This window comes from Rutidosis leptorrhynchoides, chromosome 3 (assembly GCF_046630445.1).
Source record: "Rutidosis leptorrhynchoides isolate AG116_Rl617_1_P2 chromosome 3, CSIRO_AGI_Rlap_v1, whole genome shotgun sequence".
In the NCBI taxonomy this organism is placed as follows: domain Eukaryota; kingdom Viridiplantae; phylum Streptophyta; class Magnoliopsida; order Asterales; family Asteraceae; genus Rutidosis; species Rutidosis leptorrhynchoides.
The window spans coordinates 441444256-441457300 of NC_092335.1; the positions used below are offsets into that span (position 1 = coordinate 441444256).

The 13045-nt window shown below is 33.9% G+C and overlaps 1 protein-coding gene across 1 annotated transcript in view; it reads right to left on the reverse strand.

The window, feature by feature from the left end:
• Positions 1-12832, reverse strand: part of LOC139897922 (S-type anion channel SLAH4-like) — a 29303-nt gene extending 16471 nt beyond the window's left edge. Inside the window, exons 1-2 of the mRNA XM_071880635.1 lie at positions 11918-12832; positions 7672-8004 (exon numbers count right to left, since the gene is read on the reverse strand). Coding sequence (XP_071736736.1) covers positions 7672-8004; positions 11918-12790 — 1206 coding nt within the window. The 5' untranslated portion in view covers positions 12791-12832. The remainder of the gene's footprint in view (positions 1-7671; positions 8005-11917) is intronic.
• Positions 12833-13045: the final 213 nt, after the last annotated feature.

A 13045-nucleotide genomic window follows, 5' to 3' on the forward strand; every position in this document is an offset into this window, starting at 1 on the left:
CGTCGGGTTGTGGTTGATGTGTTGTACTCATGTTTAAGCGTGGTCCCGAGACTTTTTGTAAGGCACTCCGAAATCTAGAAGTGAAACAAGAATCTCGATCTGAAATGAGGTACATTTCTGTAAGGTATGTTTGAAAAAGTTTGTTAGGACTTGAAAACGTTAGATAGAACAAGTTTCTCAAGAAATTTGCGCCGCGGAAGATTTATCGTTTTCCAAAAATGTTCGTCGGGACTATTCACCCTCGAGGCGAATACTAGTATAACGTGGAGAGTCTCTCTCTCCATCGAGAGTTTAGAATAAAAGATTTCCTGAACCGGAATTATGAGGGTGATGCAAGAGAAGTTTCTGCCCCGATGTAAGCATAACGAGTAAATTGTAGTTAATCAATAAGACTGTGCGAGGACGAGATAGTATTCATGTATAACGTATGTTTGAAGTTGAAAGAATTCGTCATTCATTCGGAAGCATAAATATGGTTCGACAATATTCGAAGGTGTGTCCCCGGTATGGTTGTTGTCAGTACTTTCGGAGTTTTCAGATGTCCAAACATGAATAGATGAAGTCATGTACATGGCTCATGGTGGTGTTTAGGTTGATCGAGTCTAACCACCATCACGTGTCACTAGAACTTTGGTATGTCTTACCGTAATATAACCACGTTGATCGAGTGTCGTTATATTACGCTAACTCATACCTCCATTCCCACATCACTCCATAGATTCAAGTTCGTGTCATCGTGAAGACCTAAAATGAACAAAATGTAACGACGTCTCAAACGTGACTCGTATTAAATCGAAAGAATTTCTGCAACTCTAAGGAAGCGTTCCCCGAGGGAAGTGTATAAGTGATTGTTCACGTCAATGCGATTCGAGTCAGACAATAAGGTATTCAGGTATGAAAAGAGTAACGAGTCATGATAACGAGTAGCACGCAACCGTAGTGATAAATGTTGATGACGATACTCACCTAGAGTAGTGATGGTAGTAACACCAAAAAGTAGATAGTAAGAAACACCAGTGGGAAACCGATAGTAAGTTGAAACGGTGGCAAATAACAATCCGGGAGACAGAGTTCCCGAACAAGTGTGACTAATGAATTCGTCATCATCCATACGTGTATGAATCATGAATTTACGTGTGTTACCAAAAAGTGGCGGGATACGAGTTCGTATGATGAAGGTTGGGTACCATTAAAAAGTTTTCCTAAGAATGATTCAAGTATAATGCACAAGTAGTCAAGTAAGTGCTATCTATAGCAAATGTATGTCAGAATGCAAATGCTAACTATCCGGTTGTAGTCTAGACTCACTAATGCGTCCTAACGACTCTGTTAGACACACTAATGCACGTCCTAGTTCCCTACAACCAACGCTCTGATACCACTTGTAACGACCCGACCAAAACCGTTATTGACGGCGCCGTTAACTTAGGTCCCGTTGCGTGGTCGTAGTCCCTATATGAGACTCGTTTGACCAAAATTATGTCGCATTCATTTGAAAGGTACAAGACTTGCAAGTTTAGTTTACAAAACCGTTCGACAACAAGTCTAAGTTTACAAAAGTCATAAAGTATAAATGAAATAACTTGCGACATCATTAGTTTAAAAACACAGTTGCTATAAATAGCGTAAGTATGTAAACAAAAGTTTGAATCCAAAAGTGCTATCCCTAGCGTATGCATGCATGGTTGACTCCAATCAAGTAATCAAAGTGTGCGGAAGCATGTATCAAGTAGCCGAGTATGAACCTGAGAAACATATAGGAAACTGTCAACGAAAAACGTTGGTGAAATCATAGGTGTATTTGTAAACGTTGTTTTTGAACCACAAGATTTAGTATTCCCATAGTTGATTATCAAAATCGTTTGCATTCCAAAAGTATTGTTCGCGAGCACCCAATTATCAAGACTTAACGTTTCCTTCCATAGAACCCCATCACAATAGTGTTAGAACATACACTGTTTCTCGAAAATATATTTCATCCGTAGACGGTAGCGAACCGTCCGTAATGAGGGTTTGTCAAACCCGTATGGCCACACAATATAAGTTCTCGCTTACACCCTGCAAGTGTAACTAATGATAATCGAATTGAGGATTTTTGTTCTAACTCGCTGTGGAATGTTTGTTTTCCTTGTACTTGTGTTCAAAGTATAAAAGTAAGTAGTACAAAATGTAACAAAGTATATGTTTCTCAGCCCACAATTTAAAAGTATACAAAGTTGTTGAAAAGGTGGGACTATGATCTCACCTCGAGTACACGAGTATAAAAGTACTTCACAAAGTAAACGTGTGCATGATAGTTGCTTAGCCTTGACCTAAACAAGTACGTTGTATTAATTAACCGGTTGCGACACAAGGTCGGGTGAAATGCGTTCAATTAGTCCTATGGCTCGTTACGACTCGAATAAATAGCATGTGAATCAATTTGTCAAGTTTCATGCAAGATACGAGTATAGAAACAAGTTAGGAAGATTGCACAATCATTTGGTTAAGTTTGACAAAAAGTCGAACTTCGGCCGGTCAAAGTCAACGAAAAGTCAACACGTTCGGGTCGGGTCCCGAACTATTTTTCTGAGGTTTTTAATCATATATGAGCATGTTAGAACAAGTTACATGTGAATCGGAGGTGCGTAGCATAGCAAACATTATTCAAAAATCGACAAAGTTGGACAGACCAATTTGGCGCGCCGCGCGGGTATATGGCGCGCCGCGCCATTACCTGTGCAGAGAATTCTGGCAGTTTTCACACTCAAGCACGAATCCAACTTCAAATACCCATAAATCCTAAACCGTAAACATCCAAAACAAATATCTTATATCGTTGGAAAGGTATTTTGACAAAGAATACCACTAACCACTTTTCATCAAGCAAAACATCATTTACAATAGCCGAAATCTCGTCAAGTGGTCATTAAATGTTCAAAACCATCGTTTCAAGTTTACAAAACGCATTTTAAGATTCGGGAATGTAATTCACACATATGATATGCCGTTTTGAAGGTAATGAAACATACAATACAACTAATCACTAACTAATAACATTTCATGGCATTCAAAGCATCAAAATTCCATTTCAAGTTCATCAAACCCTAACCCAAATCCACCAAAACCAATAATCGAGTTTATGGAGTTTTCTCAAGCAACCTACACATCAAATTGAAGCTAGTTGTGATGACCCGGAAATTTCGACTAAATTTAAACTTAATCTTAAATGATTAATGACTTCGACACGATAAGCAAAGCCTATGAAGTTGAATCTCAAAATTTTGAACTATTCAATTACCCTTCGGTTGTTCTCAACGATTCGCGAACCATTATATGTAAACAGATACATATATATACCATAATTTGAAAACGTAACAAAGTTTTAATTGCATGATACCGTACATTAAACTTATTGGTTTATATATCTATTTGAATATATATGATTTCAAGTTATTTAGTAAACGATAGTAACATTCGATTATTGATTCGATTGATATTTAGATAAGTTAACTAAAACGTTTAAGATGAACAAGTAAAATACTAATTTGCTACAGTATTTTCAAATTGCTACAGTACCCAAAATGCTATAGTGTTTTCAAAAATTACTATTTGCTACAGTGAAATTGACTTTGCTACAGTAACTTTGCTACAGTAACACTATTTCAAAATGAAAATGTATATATTATATATATATTAACAAATAGCGAGACGATGATTTATAGAAGTAAATGACCAAAACATTTGAAAGTTTAAGATATACTATGAGTGGTATAGTTTATGGATAATTGAAGACTATATTTTGACAAAGGTACGTGACACGAAACGTAAAATGCAAGTTTTCTAAAGGTACGAAAGGACATTCGAAAAACTGGAACCGGGACATAAGTCGAGTGATGACGTACGACTTATCGGAACAAAAATTACAAGTCAACTATGCACGTGAATTTAATATAATATATAATTAATTATGTAAATTATATATATTATATTAATATTTTATCATGTCGACAAACAAATGGACAAATGATTCTGAGCTGGAAATTGAGGCCATGCGATCGCATGGCCATCATGCCTAAAATCCATGCGATCGCATGAGGCAAAATTTCAGGCCAAGTGCTATAAATTCTCGAGTTTTGGCCAGATAAATCACACACACATATATATTATTTTTACTCCGTATTTATTTATTTTATTATTATTATTATTATTATTATTATTATTATTATTATTATTATTATTATTATTAATAAGATTATTATTAATCTTATTATTTTTATTATTAGTGTTATTATTTTTGCGATACAAAAATAATAATGTACATAAAATATTACGACGGAGTGCTGTCCAAGTAATTTTTCAAAACGAGTTTCCGAGAAAGCTAGAGCTAAGGAAAATATGGGTTATTGCCAAGGAGGTTATGGGTAATATTCGGGGGTATTTTTGTGAATCAAACCTCGTGCTTATTATCTCCAATGCGTCTACGTGCTTTCCTGCAATATTGTATATCAATATATGTGTGAGTTTCATATGATCCCTTTTACTCTCTACATTTTTGGGCTGAGAATACATGCAAATGCTTTATTAACCGATATACAATATTTATATGCGTGAGTTTCATTACTCCCTTTTTATATATATTTTTGGGACTGAGAATACATGCGCTGTTTTATAAAATGAATACAAAAACTAAAACTGATTTGAGTGAGTTTCATTACTCCCTTTTTATATATATTTTTGGGACTGAGAATACATGCGCTGTTTTATAAAATGAATACAAAAACTAAAACTGATTTGAGTGAGTTTCATTTGCTCCATTTTCAATTGCTTTTGCAATCAATATTTTTGGGCTGAGAATACATGCACTTTATTTTAAACGCAATGGATACAAGTACATACTAAATTCTATACTGAGTTTGAACCGAAAATCCCTTAGCTTTGGTAACTAGTAACTGCCAGTTATAAGAACTGGTGGGCGCGAGTAGTAATATATGGATCCATAGGGCTTGACATCCCCGTCCGAGCTAGAGCGCTAGCCTTTTAACGGACGTATGCTATTTGATAAGCGTACACGTTGGTTTGCGTGTATTATTAAGATGATTATACAAAGGGTACAAATTATATATACGTTAAAGTTTAGTTACCAGGGTGCTCAACTTTGTAGAACCGATTGATAAACGTTTCGGATGAAACAACTGAAATCTTGTGATCCCCCTTTTATGTAAAACCTATTGATAAACGTTTTGAATAAAACAACTGAACTTTTGTAATCCACATTGATATACGGATTATGTGTAATATTAAAACTATGAACTCACCAACCTTTGTGTTGACACTTGAAGCATGTTTATTCTCAGGTTTCCTAGAAGTCTTCCGCTGTTTGCTTATATGTTAGACAAGCTATGTGCATGGAGTCATACATGGCATATTTTTCAAGGAAACGTTGCATTCACCAAATCATCACCATGTATCTTATTTTGACTGTACTGTCAACGGAAGTACTATTGTAAACTATTATTTACAGTGATTGTCTATATGTAGAAATCATCAGATGTTGAAAACCTTTGATTTAAATATTCATTTATGGTGTGCCTTTTCAAAAGAATGCAATGTTTACAAAACGAATCATATAGAGGTCAAATACCTCGCAATGAAATCAATGAATGACGTATTGTCCATATGGATTTGGAGCGATCGTCACACTAGTGATACTAGTAACACAATTAAAACATGAACTTTAACAATTTAACAACATTTAATCACCCAAAACTCAAGATTAAGCACACCCATTTCAAATGTTCAAACTAGTTACTCAAAACAACAAATCGAGCAAACAAAACATGTATTCATGCTAGACACGAGCCATAGACACTAACTAACACCATTTCAAGTATATAAAATGAATTTAGAGAAATCTAGAGTTTTTAGAAACTTTACCCCAAGCTATGAAATTGGTACCAAATCGAAGAGGATGAAGAGAGGATCACGAAAATGTAATTTGTTTTGATGTTTGCTTCTCCAATCGGATTTAGATGATGAATTTGTGAGTTGGATGTTTAAGTTCAAAAATGGAAGATGAGAAAGGAGAGAAGGAGATGAGTGGAAGTGAATGGGTAGATGAGGTGGGTTGACTAGTTGACCTAGTCAACTAGTTTGCCCACTTGGCAACCTCGGTCCCTCAAGTTTCAAAGCGGGTGCGGGAATTAACCAAACGAATATTTTAAAAACGCTCGAGTAAACGAGTGATGTTATAATTAAATAACGGGAATATTATGAACGTTAGTCAATGGAAACCACGAATTTAAATCACGAAAGGTATTATTAAAAAAAAAGATAGTGTTAAAAATAAATTTAACGGAAAAACACGGGATGTTACAGTTGTAGTGTAGCTAACCCTCCGGGTGTAGCTTCTTGGCGCTGTTCACATCGTCGTTGGTGAACTTATAATTGTTGTTGTATCTTTAGCTCGTTGCTTAGAGATCGTACGGTATGCTAAATGTAGTGCCTTATATATGGATGCTTCGGTATGCGGTATTTGTTATTTCGTGGCGTGTCCATTTTATGCATATATATGTATGTAGTATATTATCATTCACTAAGCATTAGCTTACCCTCTCGTTGTTGACATTTTTATAGATTGCATGGATGCGGTGGCTCGGGTAAACGGGGACTAGTGGACTCGCATAGTTGCTTTAGAAGATCTTGCTTTTGGATTGATTAGGATTGGGTAGCGTATCCCCAATCGCCATGCTCGGTCTTTATTTTGTGTTAAAAATCATGTGGTCGAAACTTGTATTTTGTACGAAAGTCGTAAAACGGTCGATGTGGGCCCGGTCTCGTAAAACTCATTTTATTATTGGAACGTGTTAGTTTTAACTAATATAAATTGTTGTGAAAAGCGTTTGGTCTAAAAGTGTCGGGAAGTCGAAGATCTTTTCGCGAAAAATGGACATTTTGATCAGAACTGTCACAGGCCTTGTGCGCGCTGCGCACAGGCAGTGGTGCGCGCCGCGCACCCTTTTGTCCAGTGTAAAATTTTTTTATTCCGCGTTTTTGGTTGGTTAACGGGTTGGGATGTTACAGAAACATAGGAAGAGGTGGCTGTTTTTTTTTAGGTTTCTTCAAAAAGATCGCCTGCTGTGAAACTTTTGATCTAACACTTGATGTTTTGTTGATCATTTTTTTTATTGAACGAACATAAAACAGGCACAAATGAAAAATAAAAAGATGAGATTAGAACTAGAGAGGCAAGTGGTTATTGAACTTCAACACTTACAAAGTGCAACGTGGCTGAAAACAAAAGAATAGAAGCATGCTAGAGTGCTACGTGGTGTATTTGATGTTGTGAAGAAAACAAAGGATTTGATAGGTGTATATAAATTAAACACGGCTATTCAGCTTGTGAATTTGTTGTATTTACAAAAACAAATGGTATGAATCGAATGTTAGAAAGAAAAAGAATACGATGGAGAGGATGGTGTTAGAGAAGAGGTGGATAGTTACGATACTTTTAGGGTTTAACCAGGATCATATCCTTCTGATACCATGTTAAATATTGTAAACCCCCCATGATTATATTATCACAAAAAGGTATTTATAGAGTACATAGTCCCTAAACCTAGATAAACACTAATGGACCCGATCCACAATTGGACTTAGGCCAATCTACTAATAATCCGTCTAACACTCTAGCTAGTTGGATTCTGTTGTAGTTGTTTCGGATGACGCAACCAAATTTACCTCACTAATCGTTGTAACGGGACCAATTGTGACAATAGTCGGATCACAAGCATCATCTAGAGGCAAGAGGGTGTTTGTATTGAGTGCGGTATAGACCATAAGAACAACCGAAACCATGACCGAAAGTGCAGAAAGAAGAAACATAAGCAAATGAGCAATGCTACTTTTAGTCTCTTGTGCATATTCTGTTGAAGCTAATGCCAAAACTGTTAATGGGTATGAATAAGCCCACCATACTACATTGAATTTCTTCATTGACTTCTTGAACATTTTTGGCCTTGTTACCTATTTATTTTTAACATACCAAAATTGGTTAGTTGATGTAGAGCTTGATGTATAATTATGCACCTCTACTTTCTTATACAATAAGTGATCGAACCAAACTAAACATTTAGTTGATATATGGAATCTAAAAGTAAGATTATCAATGTTTAATAAACCATATTAAAACAATCACGAGTAATAACTTTGTATAATTATTCAATTTTCTTAACATTCAAAGTAAGATTATCAATGTTTAATAACATGTATAATTATTCACCTATACTTTCACATTGTTTAATAAACCATGATTGTTTCATGATTGTTTCAATGTTTATTAACATGTATAATTATTAACCTCTACTTTCACATTCAAACATTAATAACATATTTTGAGGTGTTAATAAAAATTGTCATAAACAATCACGAGTAAACAATCAAGAGTAACTTTGTTAAACCGTATACATCTAAATGGTAAATCTCACTCTCTCTACGAACCTGAATACAAAAAACTTTAACCCTTTACTTGAAATTAACCAAACTCTCAAAACTTGTGGATACAATAGTATGATAGAAAAAGCGTTATAACCATATATACTAATGACTACTCTTTTATTTTTTAAAAAAATGTAAACAACAAATTTAATTGCTTGGTTGTTAATTCACGTTAATAGATTTTAGTTCGAGGAGTTTAGATTGCGTGGTTTTAGTTCTCTCCCGTCGGGTTCTAACATTGGTGATGGGACCGGAAATGGTGCGAATTTTCGTTCACCGCCAGTCGTTCGGGCAATGGCATCGACACCAACATCATAGGCGATGAGTCCATCGGATAGTGCGTTTTGGTTTTCTTGTGTTATGTAGTAGTTATCCGCTGCTTATTTGTTTGTGGCTTTGTTTGTTGACTCTCGGAGGGGCTCGGTTTAGTTAGCTTGAACTAGGTTAGTTTCCTGCTTTCGATCCCCGTCCGCGTTCATTATTTGTATTTTGTTTCTCTTTTTCTCTCTTTGAGAAAAAGTTTGTTATAAAGTTTTCGTTTTTTGGAAAAAAAATCAAAAGCTAAAAAGTTTTCATTTCTTTTTTTTTTGAACGGTAGCAAGCTCAGCAAATTAGTTTTCGGTTTTCTTCTAATAATTATAATTATAATTATTTTTATTTTTATTTTAAACTGATGGAGACAATAATTAAAAATTTAGACTTTTAAGAACTAATCAGCCGTATAATGATAGATTGCAAAAGATACTCAATTTTCAAAGAAAGTACAATCAAATTGAAGAGAAGATATGATTCAAACATTGGGGGTACACAACATACACTTGAGTAAAATATCATAAATACGGAGTACTTCTCTTTCTTTTGCTTATGAGTTATGACTAGCCTTTAAATCCAGACCACAAACCATATGCTTTATTTTTGGTTGAGAAAATGAAACTTTAAATATCTGTGAGAGTAATGAAAAGAGTTTTGTTTAAGAAAGAGCAATTTTAAGTATTTGTGGTATACTAGAAAAAATAATACCCCATCTATCAGTTTTTAATGAAATCATTTATTGATTAAATAAGTGTAAATTGAAAATTTTAATATATTTAATAGCTATTTTAGTAAGTAGACAACTATTTTTGTATAATAAGAAGTTAGGATAATTATTTTAAAACTGATAGAGTATCATTCAAATAACCATCCATGCAAAACACGTTCGATTGTCGTGTGACTAATAAAGTATGATCTTTGTAGGCATTTCGAACTAGATTCATGGTCAGAGAATTCTTACAAGATGACCATGTACGTCCATCATATCCTTGAAAAGGAAGAAATTTTGTCCGGTCCATCTGGAGAGGACGAATCACATATATATAAACAATCGTGGTCTATAAAGATCCAAAATGTGTACATAAAAAAAAAAAATAATACAGAAAAGAAATAAAATTAAAAAAACACACAAGAAGTTGTGAGCTAAGTGAAAGCTACTTCAATTCTATATTGATCTCATTCGTTTTCTTACCTTTTTTATATTTTGTTTTTCAATTGAAACCTACAACTGTTGAAAATGACTTGAATTATTTTATTTGACCAAATAAGCCTAAAAATATCAATAACGTAAACAAATTCGTCTTTAATTTGAAACCACAAGTTGTGTCAGATTTATTCGAACACAACAAAATCACAAAGGAATCCAGTACACCGAGCAAATATAATATTCCACATATCCACCCCACATCTATACCTATGCAAAATAACTCTACATTAGTTGTCAAAATCTATCTATCTAAATCTATATCTATATATATTTTAACATAATGTGGATTATTTATACGGAGTATTGTTTTCCGTACATAGAGTTAACTAAGTTATACTCGTTCTTCCCCAATTTAATTCAATTTTTTATTGTTTTCATAATAATTGTTTTTACCTTATAAAAAAATAAGAATAGAAAGGTGTATGCATACAAAAAGATAAGTAAAAAAGATGGTAAGACTACAAAGTAAATAAAAAAATATTATGTAAGACTTATATTATTAACCTACATGCTTTTATCCAGACATAATGTAATACTTGTATTTTTTTTATGGTCTAGGCCTCTTCGTCCCATATTAATAGTTACACATAAAATAAAAACATTGTTTAAAATATCTTGTCATTACATTTTAGTTTTTTTTTTTTTTTTTTTTTTTACTTTTATTTACCATTTACTTTTTCCTTATTTTTTTATCTTTTATGCAAAAGATTGATACTAAGGAACATTATCTTATTATTCTATTTATTTAAGAAAGTGATCTATTAATTTTGAACACTACAAAATAAAATAGATGAATATCAATATGAGACTGAAGGAGTTCATGTTTACATGCTTTTATTCCACAAATATATTTGATAAATATTAGTTTTACCATTATATTAAAATCATCATTTCACTTCTTTTTCTTTCTCTCCATAGTTAACTAAAAAATTATTTAACAAAGTGTAACAATCGACCAAAATTTTAATTTTGACTAAGATAATTATTTAATTTTGACTTTTGAAAGTTTTTTATTTTTAACTTTGACTTTTTTTATTTTGTTTGTTATATACTCTACCGTCCCATAAAAATGTTCCGTTTAACTTTTTATTGAATTTAAGATATATTAATAAATGTAATTTACTTTTTATTTAATATTGTTATAAACTGTAACCAGTAAATTAATTGCTATATTTAATATTAATTTTCCAACAATAAAAATGACATAATTGAAACTTTAAAAAAATTTATTGTTATTGAATAAGGGACAATAGTTTTGAGACAAACAAAAATAGTAAGTTTGACAGTTTTTATAAAATGGATGGAGTATTTTTTATTTTTTTATTTTTTTTAAATGTCAAACACAACCCCCTATATCACGAGTAGTTCACCACGGGAAGAACTCACAACTAAAAGGTTGATTAGTTACCTCGATATCACTAAACATATGGGCCGACTTTGGACATTGACCACATGAGCGAGCGCCAAAGACATCATGAGCCCAAGATATCATGAGGTTGCTTCAAGTCTTGACAATTATGATTAAGTATATGCAAATTCTAAATATAAAAAAAAAAAAAAAAAAAAACAAGAACATGTACACTTAAGGAACTTTCATCAAACGATAAAAGGACCTAACAAAGAGACAAGGAGTATATAAATTACGTACTCCGTAATTAAAGTTTGATAGTAAGCGCGTATATAAACTACTCCGTAATAAACCATGAGTGTGGTGGTTGAATGGTTATGACCCTGGCCTTTCATAGTGGAGGTCAAGGATTCGATTCCAGACACCCACAGTTATCCACTCATGGCCACGGAGGTTTGCCTGCAATGAGCTGCTCGCGTAGGGAGTAGTCACCCTGGGATTAGTCAAGTTGGCCCAATAGCCAGGTTAAAAAAAAAAAAAAAAAAACTACTCCGTAATAATATAAGAAAACGTACCAGGGACAAAAATAGAAAGAGAGATAGATAAAACAGCATCTTTGACGAAAAGTCAAACGTCCCAGAAATTGAATCCCAAGCTAAACTCGCCATACTCGGTGCCGCTATAAACAAAAACATAATCGGTTTTAACATCGTCGGTAAACAACTATTTCCCGACAATCTTTGATAAAGTGTCACAAAAACTACCACATAATGAATCATTCCTAACGCAAACATCATCATCGCACTTTCTTTCCACCCCATTTGAGCCGCTGCTCGAGCTCCTACAAAGTTCCCCACAACCGATAACTGACTCGCTGGATTCGCAACTGTCGATAATATTCGTTTCCCTTTCGTAAACCATTGTCCATAAATTTTCAAATCGAGTACGAATATTGGGACTACAAAGAGCCAAAAAAGATAAAGGTAGTACATAGTTTTTGGTGTGAAAAAAGGTGCGGATTGTAATAGTAAAAGCCATGAAATTGAAGGGGCAAAAAGGTAATTTACTCCAATATGGTTTAAGTATTCATTTTTAACCATGTTGGAAAATAATGCACATCTTAAGATGTATAGAAATGAAAGTGTCGCTAATGTGATTAAGGAGAGTGACCAAAGGAGGATAAAGGCGGCTGACGGGAACACGCCGAGCATTTTCCGGTAAACGTGAGCGTTTTCCGGTGGGTCTTTTAGGGTTTTCCATAATAGGGTTTGACAACATAGGGAAAGCGTGATGCGGAAGTAACCTGCATGGCAACGTGATAATACGAGAAATATTAGGGTTTTGATTGTGATTAAAATGCCTTCGTGATCGTTTGATCGGATTTTGGTTGCGCTGACTGTTAGCTCGATTTGTGGTGGTGTTGATGGCGGCGGTGGCGGTGTTATCATGTTGGGAAATCAGTACGTGTGGATATAATTTGTGATATAGGACTTGTTAGGAGTGAAGGTATATATATAGGGGCATGATCAATGGGAAAGTAATCAATTGGGGGAAGCGGGGGAAGCAAAAATTTATTTTTTTCGTTTTTTTGAATTTTTTTTTTCCGGCATCAAGATCACACGAAAATATGAACATTTAAAAGAGACACTTCGTGATGAATGTTATTATTTAGGCGGGAAAACGATCGACAAAAATAACATTCA